Genomic DNA, 12496 nt, shown 5'->3' with positions numbered 1-12496 from the left:
TTGCCGTTTTCTATTTTTTTAGTTGTTCGAGATACAGTAATATTTCAGAACTATGGTTTAAGTTTCATTAAAATCGGACAATGGGAACAATCAATATATTAAAAAACATTAATACAAATAAATGTAAACATGAAAATGTGTATTTTTTTTCAAATTCTTTTTAATATATGATAGTAATAATGAGATGGTTTAGAATTACGCTTTTAATTTTATTCAAATCGGAAAACGATGACATATAGCGGCCATAAAAAAGATCAAATAATTGATCTGAAAATGTTTCCAAACATATACGCAAATACATCAAAATTTAAATGTTTTCAAGAATATTTCATTTTTGAAATAGCTGCAAGGGTTGTTAATTAAGTTGAATTTAGAACAAAATATGTGTTTCGGAACATAGTGTTAGCAAGCGGACACTCAAGCTTAATTGACATTTCTGCCCTCAATTTATCTTAAAAGAGAAAAAAACTTTCTACGAATTCTATTTGCTATTTGCGATTTTTCTGCACCTCTCTTATCAGTCAGTTCAGCCCCTTCTTCCAGAGGAAATACGTAATCCACAGACTATTTTCTATACATATTGCTTCTGGCAGTGGTCTATGGTCTGGGAAATAAGGATTGCGGTACACCCGGCAATGGAGACAACTGCACCAAATATGGCCAAATACGCCGATCCAAGGGCTAACATGTTAAACATACGTCTGCACTCGTGTGACAACATTGGGGTGCTTAAACGCTCTTAAGACCGTGATGATTGACAGTTGCACTAGAGGTGATCTTGACATGAGTGTCTTTGCTTCTTTGCCGAATCTCGTTACCCTAATATTGCAACACGGCAATCTTTCCGAGCTGAGTAATGAACAGTTTTCCAGTATGTCAGGGCTTAAGACTCTCGGGCTGGGAAATAACTCCATAACTAGGGTTTCCATTGGAGCCTTCAATGGACTTTCGCAAGTGTGGAATCTCAAACTGCAACATAATGAAATAATGAGTTTACCCGTTGGTGTATTTCGTCTTCTTCCACCACTCGTTAACCTAAACCTAAGAGGAAAAAAACTTACAACACTTCAACATGACATATTTGCAGAGAATCCATATTTATTAAGGTTGTCATTGCAGGATAATCCGTTGACTAATGTATTGTTTATATCTTTGAAGCACCTGGTCCACCTAAACCTGATCAACTGTGGTCCGATAAGGGAGCTGCACATGCAGAGTGCTGGAACCGTGAACCTGAAAAGTAGCTGGATAAAGCGCTTGATAATCGCGGGCGGCGTTGACTTACTCTTTTTGCGAAAGAACGAACTGATATATATAGAAATAGGAGACAAACTGTCTGTTACTTTGGTAGACCTGAATGAAAACATGCTGCGAACTGAGGATCTTCAAAAAATCCTACTGGGGATGTACAGACTTCAGTTCCTAGATCTGTCCTGCAGCTTTATACGTAAGTTACCCGTTCCCAAGGGTGACAATTCAAGTGATATCTTATTCTTTCCAGTCTGAGGTTCGTAAACCTGTCGTTTAGCATACTGAAATTTCTCCATGGAGATTCTCCTCTCATTTCGCCTAGTCTTACAAAACTGGACCTATCACACAATAGTATTCGTGTCATAGATCTACACATATTTAGCATTGCTAACAATCTACAATTCCTACATATTGAGTGGAACTTCATTAGGAACTTCAGATACGATCGCTTTTACCAGCAGCACCGAAAACTTATGGAGGTGGCCTTTTATGCGAACGTCTTTGGCAACAGAACATATGTCATTATATTTTCTAAATGCGATTTATATAGTGAAACTTAGTCGTTCGAACTCGTTTTATTATTTTTAGAAAATTAAAACTGTAAAATAAAGACCAAGTTTGTCAGTATTGCAGACCACAAAATATAAATGTGAACTATGTATGCCATCGCTTCTTTACTACCAATATCAACAAATAAATTTACTTTCAGATTATGGAAATAAAACTAGTAATAGATTTTCTGTAGTACTAATTTTTGCAATGGTATATGTAGTTTGGCGTGCCGAAGTTTGTTTCCTTTCTAGTTTCTGGGTGTAATAACAAATAATAAAAAAAAACTATACTTTTATAATGCGAAATTTGGCTTTTTTTCTTTAATAGATAAATATATAGAGCCATATTGAATACATATTTTGTTTATAAATTTAGTTTTAATAGTAAGTTTATTTAACCAACGTCTTTTTCAGTTTTTCTTGATATGCTAATTTTTATTTTGAACGCGCGCTCATATAACCTTTCATAAAGCTTAGAGCTTTGGATCTAGTATATCTCAGCTTAGACTTGAATATTGCCATCTCTTTTTTCGTCACTCGGAACAAAGTAAATCTGCGTTTATAGTGACTTGGACAATAGAATTCCAGTCAATTGATTTTTAAACAGCAAACAGCTTTTCGCAAATCTTCACTGTTATTTTTGCGCGCCTCTCAGAGTCTAAGTGCTATCGTTTCTTTGAAAGACTGAAGGAAAATTAAATACAAATGGGTAGTTTACCCTATCTTTTGATGGTCTTAGTTGCTGCTGTCCTGGGCATCACCGACTCCGAACAGCCCTGCGAAGGATTCAATTGCACCAGTACAGAGATGGCGGATACGTTTTATTCATATCAAAAGGCCTTTGATCTGGTAGAACACCGCCTGGAAAACTGCAGCAATTTGGGAGTGCTGAAAGCCTCACCCAACCTGGAAATTCTGCAGATATACAACTGCTCAGGTGGTGATCTTCGTGTTCTTCCCCCGTTACCGAAGCTTAGCTATCTACAGGTGCGAAGCGGCAATATTTCCGAGCTGAGCGACGGACAGTTTGCCATGCTAACCGCCCTGGACACTCTAGAGCTGGGATACAACTCCATATTTAGGGTTTCCGTTGAAGCCTTTAAGGGACTGTCGCAAGTGTGGAGGCTCGGCATGCAGAACAATAATTTAACCAGTTTGCCTGAAGGTGTGTTTAATTCTCTTCCAGAACTCGTCGACCTTAACCTAGCTCGCAACCAAATTGCGACGCTGAAGTTTAAGACATTTTCTGAAAACCCAAAGTTGAAATGGTTATGTCTGCGTGACAATCCGTTGATAATGGTTTTGGCCATACCTCTAAAACGTCTTGTCCTGCTGGACTTGACCAACTGTCGTCCCCTGGAGGAGCTGCATATGCACAGCGCCGAGACAGTGATTCTGGAAAACAGCGGGGTAAGAAAAATGGACGTCGCGGGTAGCGTTGCCATACTGTATGCGCGAAAGAACCGACTAAGATATCTCCAATTGGACGACAAGATGTCAGTCACTGAACTCTACCTTAGTGATAACATGATGCAAACAAAAGAACTGCACAACATCCTCATGGGAATGTGGAGACTTCAGCGCCTTGACCTTTCTTGCAACATATTGTACGAGTTGCCTGTTCCCCATAGCGACAACTTGGATGAGGTCTTCCTTTTGCCAAATCTGAGGTTCGTGAACCTGTCGAACAATATGCTGGAATACCTCCACGGGGACTCGCCCCTTATGTCCCCCGCTCTGACCCATTTGGATCTGTCGCACAACAGGATACGTATTTTAGATCCACATATTTTCAAGATGGTCTCCAATCTGCAGAGCCTGCACATTGAGTGGAACCGAATTCGAGACTTTAGATACGACCGCCTCTACAAACAGCAGCGAGGTCTCAAATTTGTGGCTTTTTTCAACAATTTATTCAGCAGTGAGACTTACGGCAACCTTACCAAATTCTTTAAGGAGGCAGGAGTACGTGTAATAGAAGAAAACCAAAAGCCGAAGGAAGTTAGCTTCATAACAGTAAGTTCCCTAGTTAAACTTGAGCTTTCACCGGATGAGAGCCCCCTGGAAGAAAAATCACAGTTATTAAATACACCTGAGCCATCACCTCAGAAAATTAAGCTTTTAGAAACACTACGTCTAGAACCAACAGTGAAAGATGGAAATGATATTAAAAAATTGAGCTTGTTCGATTTCTTGGTCTTTACGATCCTGCTGGTTGCACTGTCGCTTAATGTGTTTTTGATCGTGCAGCTTCGTCGATCCGAAAAGTGCTTGACTTCGCTTTCTCACTTTTGGGACTCAAATCGGTCCTCAAAAATGAAAGCGAGCTTTGTCAGCATGGAAGACCCCGAAATATGAATCGTTACATTTAAAACATAAACGATGTAATAGATATTTTAAGACAATATTAAAAAATACATAATCTATAAGTTTATTCACTTGAAAGCTGAAGTGATGGTTTAGTGTCTCTCATTTCTGGAAGCTCAACGATCTCGTGTAAGAAAGCTTATAAGTTTCAGCCTCTATTCATTTTGTTTACAAACGTTAAACGCGCTTAAAATCGCAGCATTTTAAAATAAGAAAAGATGAAAGAAAGCTCGTCGGATCTTGGACATCCAAATCCGGAACTGTTCCTCCTACCACATCAGCAGAACGAGTCTAAGACCGGTGGGCAATCTCACCTCCGAGACTTTCGTGTCAAAATCTATACTACATTGCTTCGTTTTGGGCCATGCTGGCAAACCGGAAAGTTTAATGTTTTGAGATCTACAACATCCGGAGATAAATCCCGGAGGGCTCAACGCAGCTTAGTCCTTAACAGATAACTTATTAAACTTCAAGCAGATCACAATGAGCTGAATAACATATAAGAGTTGCTGTCATCAAATTGTATCTGCATAATCATTTACTAAATGTTTATGCTGATGTTATAGTGATTGTTTTTTTTAGAGGCATGAGGAATCTGCAGAGACTGTATTTGTCCAAGAATACACACTGTACTGCCGTCCACTGAGATACTGAAAAAAGTCAACCCAAAGCCACCCGGATTACATACCATTGTCCAGAAGTATAAATTTTTAACTTTACAGAAGCATAAATAGTAATATCCTTCCTTCTCATTTAACTAAGTTTTTGCTTTAGGTACAATTTGTGTATCTTAAAGAGGCATCGATCTTCGTTTTGGACTAGATAAATTCAATCAAGTCTTTCCATTTGCAAGCCAAATTGAAAACATATGTTTCAGCCTTGGCATTCCACCAGAACTTAAGGCAAACAGGGAGTGCGGAGCAGGAAAGCTACTTAAAAATGTTGCACACGTACAGCCAATTGTGAGCAAACAGTTCAGAGAAGGAGGAGGCTGGGAGTGGAGTCAAGGAACTTTGCCGCCACATCCCAAATTCCCCTGACAGAATGGCGAGGCAGCTTCATCAGGCTTCCGCATCTGTGGCATCCACCTCGTCCACACTCACATCCTCATCCTCATCCACATCGTCATCATCATCGGGCACATCATGAGGCTCATCAGCATCAGCATCAGCATCAACTTGTGTGTCCCTACATCGCCCCAAGAGCTACTAAATTTCACGCAATCACGACCACACACACAGAGTCCTTCGTCCTTCTCCAATTTTCTGTCTTTGGTTTTTTTGTGTGCTGGCAACTGCCTAATAAAATATTTAGTTGCTGGGAGTCATTGACAAGTTTGCAGACAAGGTTCTTCGGGCTTGTGGTCTCTTTATGCTCCTTGATGAGACAGACACGAGGCTGTCAGGTGAGTTGTGCCTGTTTCTCACCTTCTGCCTGCCCTCCATCCCTCAGCACTGAGAACAAAATAAACCAAAAGCTTACAAGTTAATTTTTTTCTCTTCCCTTAAATGTATGAAAAATATATTTGTAATCTGTTGAATTTTCCAATTAACCCTTATTAAAATTTCTTAAAAACTCATACTATTATAAGCCGCTTGACTAAAAACTGGTTTATTCTTTTGGTAACATACAGGAAAGCTTAAAAGTACATACTACATATATGATATGTGAAACTAACATGTGTGTATGTATGGATCAATTTTGAAATTAATAAATCAGGCTCCCTAAAGAAGGCATCAAAGATGCCAAAAAATAATTTAAAAACAATAACAAACATAATAACACAATTAACTCATTTTAATTAGCTTAATTTAACTTAATTTATATGTTTTGATGATAGCGATGAAGTAGTGGTCGCCCTCTAAAACTCCTAAAAACAATTCATCAAAAAAAGTAAATGATTGGAGTCTATTACTTCTTAATAAATTTAACGACTGTCATAGTTAGTAATTAAAGCTACAAAAATATGTTTTTTTTTATAGATAACGTTTTAAAACATTAAGACTTTAAGACTTTTATTATTCTAACCTTTTTTTTCAGTACATCTATTTTTTAAACGAGGCCCCAAACGTATTAAACGGTCATTGAAAGCGTTTTCCTCCAGGAAATAATGAAAAATTCAAAAACCAATATTTAAAAAGCCATCAAATCAAACAAAGTGCAACAATGTATGATCCCAAATCGGGAACCCCCTGCCATATTAAGGGGTATCCTTTCAACGTTTAATATCTCATCAAGTGTTACGCTTTACGACTACTTAAAACCCCATAAAAAACCAAACAGAATAAAACTGTGGCTGGGAACAGGCTAGCGAGTCCCAAACAGAACCAACTCCAAAAGCCGTAAATTTCCTCCGTCGGTTTCGGGCGGGTTTTCAGGGAAAAGCTGGTGAAAGGAAAGCGAAAGGAAATGCAAAAAGCGAAAAAGCAACAGCGAAAATGGCTACAAAAGCAGCGACAGCAGCAAGATTTAATGATGCAGCATGATTTGAGCATAAAAAGAAGCGAAATAGAATAGAATGAAATGGAATAGAAGAGGGCGGAGCGGTGACCGGGGCCGGGGCGTGGCAGGAGGCATTATAGCTTGACAGACATTGGCAACTGCTGGGCAAGCTTTGATAAAATGCAGCACTCACATCCACAATCACTTACATCCTCCCTCACTATACATGCATGGACATATATATTCTAACACTTTAGTTGCGCATAAAATGTTAAAGGAGTTTTCATGTGTGCCACATCGGGGGAATATGAGGAAGCTGAGTTTGCTGGGCGAACAATATTTGCACATATATGTACTGGAATTTAAATGCATGCCTGCGCCGAAGGGGTGAATAAACCCTTATGAATACAGAAAAGCTACAGTGGAACCTAGCGAGTCTGAGAACTATTACCGAATACCAATAAGCAATACTCAATTTAAAAACTGATAAACAACATTCGTTGTTGATTACAATGTAACAAAAAAAATGATTTTAAATTTGTGTTACACTTGCGCACATATTTTATTGTTCACAGTGGCATAAACCCGCGAAATAGAAGCATCGCTATTTATCTGAGCAACATTATGTTGAGTTTTCTTTCAATTGTAATGGCTTTTATGAAACTTTTTGGGACGAGCAAACCATTACTTCAGCTGTAAATTTGATCAACGATTTATGTGTTTACGTTATTTTAACGAAGTATTTATTTAGGAAAAGTACTGCATCTGTCTCAAAAATACTTTATATTCTTATTCCGCTCAAGATAAGTTCTCCACTTTTCAAAATTTTTTCAAACATACATTTTTATAATTAATCCCTTAACTTAACTTATTAGCAAATAACATTACTTTAAATTAACGTTATTTTTGCTGACCAATGTCTTTTTTAGACCGTTTTCTTAAGCCCCTTTCAACCAAAATATGTCTGCAGATGTATGTGGTTGCAAATTTCTAAGCTTAACAAACAGCGAAGCATAAACTAAAACAAAACATAGCTCGATAACAAAACTGTCTAAATATTTAATTGTATTTCTCCCATAACGCTTGCGGCTAATTTGATGTTTTAACCGTTTGCTTGTTATTTAGTTTTGTTGTTGGCTCCAACTTGCCCTCGGTCAATATGCTAAAATATTCAAACAGTGAACCCCAACATCAACAAAAACTTGAAGTCGAAGACGCTTTGTCGGGCCAGGTTTACATCATATTTCAGCGTGCGTGACATGACAAACTGGGGTTCTGATGGGATGACATAATCACTTCGCGAAGAGTCAGACCGAAAAGTTTGCGAAAAATATTTGATTATACGAAGGTTCTATCGAAACTGCCAAAGCTTCCCAATTTTAAACTCAAATTTCGTATGCACTTTAATCGCACTCGCTATGGATTATAAAACATTCGTTCATACTTTAAGTGCTCTTATGAAAACATGAAAATTATTTCATCAGCCTGGTTCAAAGGCTGATATCATGTGGTACGATAGCCAAATTATGAACTCTTATCTACAATTGGGACTGCGTTTTGACAACAATGACAATCCGTTTCCTTCTGAAGGGTTGGACAATGAAATAAATAAAGCTCTTTCGAAATAATTACCTTTAAAAAAAAACAAAAGCAAACTAGCTATTTTGTTTATTTGTTTCTAATTTTATTTACTTAATCTATGTATGAGCCTTTAAGTGCAGATTGCGGCATTACATATATGTCATTTAATGTCACGTTTAAAATAGAATGCTCAAACTAAATACTCAAAACGGATTTTATGGTGGTATAATACCCTGTTTTAGAAAGATATAAAAATGTTGTGATCATAAAAATTTGTAAAGCGATTTGAGTCTTAGCACACCGTTGGCTGTAAGTAGGGTAAAACAAGTTTATTGTCTACTTTGGCTATTTAAAGGCAATCTTATTTCGCTACTTAAATATTGTGTACCAAGAATTGTAGGAATATACAGAATATTTAAGAAAGTGAAATGCTGTTAGCCCCTTTACAAAGTGTTATTTTGTTGTCCTGTGTAATTATTTAATTCTATAGATTAGATTGCAGCGCTGTAGATAGAGAAAAAAGTTGTTAAAGCTCTCTCAATTCAGAAACTGTCTCAGTAGATAACCAAAATATAAACAAATCAATAAGCGCAAAAACACAACACCTTAGATTCGTAATTTCGCAACCACAGCTAATGTCCAAAGAGAGCGTCAGATAAGTACTCTATGTGTGAGTTCACAACAGCAACAGTCAGAACAAACAGGTCCAAATGCGTCTAACCTGCTGAGAACGCCCATAGATACTACGTACATGTTGCAGTACACTTATATTGGTGTATTTGATTACGGCGGATATAAATTGCGGTGTCGAACCGTTGTGAAACTCAGTTTGCAGCACATTAACGAGGTGGAAAGTGCGTTAACTAGTCATGGCTCTCCTTGAAATTTGTATAGCCCTCCTTGGCATCGGCCTGCTGATCTACAAATGGAGCACGGCCACTTTCAAAACCTTCGAGGAGCGCAACCTGCACTTCGAGAAGCCGTACCCCTTCGTCGGTAACATGGGTGATTCGGCCATGCAGAAGGCCTCCTTCCAAAAGGTGCTCTCCGAGTTTTACGCTCGCACTCGTCAGCAGTAAGTGGTTTGCGGTTATTTCAAAAGCTGAATATTGTTAGGAGAAATGATATGCCATTGCAGCAAACTAGTGGGCCTCTTCAATCTGCGTACTCCCATGATCCAGCTGAACGATCCCGAGCTCATCAAGAAGATCTGCGTCAAGGACTTCGACCACTTTCCCAACCACCAGCTCTTCTTCAGCCCCAACGAGCGTCTGATCAACGACATGCTCAGCGTGATGAGGGACCAACGCTGGAAGCACATGAGGAACACCCTGACCCCGGTCTTCACGGCGTCCAAGATGCGCAACATGTTCACCCTGATGAACGAGAGCTTCGCGGAGTGCCTCCAGCACCTGGACACCCCCAAGGGATCATCTGGCGGCGGAAAGGCCTTCGAGGTGGACATGAAGGTGTTGTGCAACAAGCTCTCCAACGACGTTATCGCCACCACCGCGTTTGGGCTCAAGGTGAACTCGTTTGACCACCCGGAGAATGAGTTCTACCAGATCGGGCAGTCCCTGGTTTTCTCCCGCGGACTTCAGTTCTTCAAGTTCATGCTGGCCTCGCTAGTGCCCAGGCTCTTTAACGTGAGTGCATTCCCGAACTTTGCATATCGAAACCAATTTTTAATCGGCGTTTACATTCCCCAGATATTTGGAGCGACCATCTTTGACTCCAGCAAAATGGAGTACTTTGTTCGTCTGGTGGTGGATGCCATCAAGTACCGAGAGCAGCACAATATCACGCGACCCGACATGATCCAGCTGCTGATGGAGGCCAAGAACGAGTCGGAGGACAAGTGGACCGACGACGAGATAGTGGCCCAGTGCTTCATTTTCTTCTTCGCCGCCTTCGAAAATAACTCCAATCTGATTTGCACCACCACCTACGAACTGCTGCACAATCCCGACATCCAGGAGCGATTGTACGAGGAGGTGAAGGAGATCCAAGAGGCTCTGAATGGCGCATCCCTCACCTACGACGCCGTGCAGAAGATGACCTACATGGACATGGTCATTTCCGAGTCCCTTCGTAAGTGGACTCTGGCCGCCGCCACCGATCGTCTCTGTTCCAAGGACTACACCCTCACAGACGAAGACGGCACCAAGCTATTCGATTTCAAAGTGGGAGACCGCGTAAATATTCCAATCTCTGGGCTGCACTGGGACGATCGTTACTTCCCGGAACCCAAAAAGTTTGATCCCGAGAGGTTTAGCGATGAGCGAAAGAGCGAGTTGGTGCCATACACCTATTTGCCTTTCGGGGTGGGACCTCGAAACTGTATAGGTGAGTTGAACCTTCTAAGACATGGGCTAAAATTGTTTTTAAAGGGGTATCTTGGTACACCTCTTTGCACAATTTGAGCTGGGTACGACCATGAAAAACCAACTATATCTGAATTATATTTACTACATCCACTTCCTCAGGAAATCGCTATGCTTTGATGCAAGTCAAGGGCATGCTGTACAATCTGCTGCTGCATTATAAGATCGAGGCTTCCCCGAGGACCGAAAAGGATCTGTGGGGATCGGCACGCGGCTTTAACCTTACCCCCCGGTCGGGATTCTGGATGAACTTGGTGCCGCGTAAATAACCAGATGAGGAAATATATTTAACTTGTATTATATATAAACACTTTGGTATTGTTCAGCTTTGACCAGTTAACCACTGTAAGAGTTAAGTTTGTGATGAAATAACTTTATGTTATTAGACATTTGATTAGAGTCTAAAAGCATATTGCGAAAACTTCAGGTCCAACACCAAGAACCGAAAGCTTTAATCAGTAGAAACAAAAATAAAACCAAACGAAAAATTATTATTATTTTTGATTATTATTTTTGATTAAAATCCAAAGCGAGCGGCAGATAAGTTGTCTTTGATTGGGTTCATAACAGCAACAGTATGCATAATCAGTTCCGAAATTGACAACACTTTTACAATCGTATCAGTCGATGAACATAAATAGATGTACTTGTCGTTTGCTAGACTTACTCCGCATTAAATCGACCGACTGGTAACTATGGTTTTTCAGCACGGCTACTTTTGAAACCTTCAAATCCTATACTTTGAGGAACCGTAATCATTCGTCGGGGATATGGGGGTATATACCACGCCGAAAGACGTTTTCCAGAAGCAACTCAGAACTACAGTCGCCATCGACATCAGTAAGTTTACTCTGGTCCCATCCCCAGCAGAGAAATATTAAAAAGATCTGAGTAAATTATTCTGACCTTAAAGTTTATGATTGCTAGCTCCTAAAGAATTTAACATGATATGTGCCAGACCTTAAGGTAAGTTTCACTAGTTATTCGAACTAGCAATTTTTTCGCTTAATGGTGAAAGCCAAAATGTACCAAGAACAGCACAATAATACAATATCAAATCCAATCTGAGCTGCACCAGGGAAGATTGTACAAGGGAGACCCAAGAGGCTCTGAACAGCGATTCCCTCACCTACGACGCCGTGCAGAAGATGACCTACATGGACATGGTCACTAAGCTATTTAAACTCAAGATGGGCGATAGTCAACATACCTATTTGTGGACAACATTGGGATGACCATTTCTGCTCTTAACGAAGAAAGTTTTATCCAGAAACATTGGCCGCGGAGCGAAAGACCGAGATGGTGCCATACACCTTAACACCTATACACCTACTTTATCACTTGAGCTGATTAATTTGACTTCAAGCTTAAAAACATTAAAATTAGAAGTAAAAGTGTGAGTATATTTGAGCTTTACTGGGGCTTGCCCAATGCATGTACCCTTTTTAATCTTTATTCATTTTATTTGTGTGACCTTAGGTAGTAAATTTGCTCTGGTGCTCTGGTAAAAAAGTATTATTGACCTGTAAAAGTCGGTACGCAGCTTTAATTTGATCCCCAATCTGGAAAAACTCTTCAGTAAGTTTAGAAAAACATACCTTGAAAATACCTTCTCTTTTATTAAATTACCTTCTGTAGATTCTTCACAAGAGTTTTGGTATTGCATACTCCATGGTTTAAATGTTCGAGTATTAGAGTCGTCCAAATACCCACTCTGTTTTATGTATTACCCATATTATTTGTGTATCGGCAGGCAATCGATATTCTCTGATGCAGGTAAGGGCATGTTATAGAACCTACGGCTGCATTACATGACCGAAGAATCCACAAAGGATCTGTGGGTAAAGTCACGCGACTTTCATTTGGCCCCAAGCACGGATTCTAAATGCACTTGAAGCCGCGAAAATAAACCTATAGGGT

General features: G+C 39.6%; 2 protein-coding genes across 2 annotated transcripts; both read left to right on the top strand.

The window, feature by feature from the left end:
- Window positions 1–783: 783 nt before the first annotated feature.
- Window positions 784–4823, top strand: LOC108147329 (insulin-like growth factor-binding protein complex acid labile subunit). The gene is made up of 4 exons (XM_017273755.2): window positions 784–954; window positions 1159–1447; window positions 2542–3818; window positions 4752–4823. Exons 1-4 carry the CDS (start codon window positions 784–786, stop codon window positions 4821–4823), a joined length of 1809 nt encoding a protein of 602 aa, XP_017129244.2.
- Window positions 4824–9015: 4192 nt separating this feature from the next.
- LOC108147357 (cytochrome P450 9b2) lies at window positions 9016–11067 on the top strand. The gene is made up of 4 exons (XM_017273787.2): window positions 9016–9267; window positions 9331–9838; window positions 9902–10538; window positions 10679–11067. The coding sequence occupies exons 1-4, from the start codon at window positions 9062–9064 to the stop codon at window positions 10843–10845; spliced, it is 1518 nt and encodes a 505-aa protein (XP_017129276.1). The 5' UTR covers window positions 9016–9061; the 3' UTR covers window positions 10846–11067.
- The last annotated feature ends 1429 nt before the right edge of the window (window positions 11068–12496 follow it).

The sequence above is a fragment of the Drosophila elegans genome, unplaced genomic scaffold (assembly GCF_018152505.1).
Source record: "Drosophila elegans isolate 14027-0461.03 unplaced genomic scaffold, ASM1815250v1 contig_133, whole genome shotgun sequence".
NCBI lineage: Eukaryota > Metazoa > Arthropoda > Insecta > Diptera > Drosophilidae > Drosophila > Drosophila elegans.
This window is presented reverse-complemented; position numbering and strand designations above follow the sequence as displayed.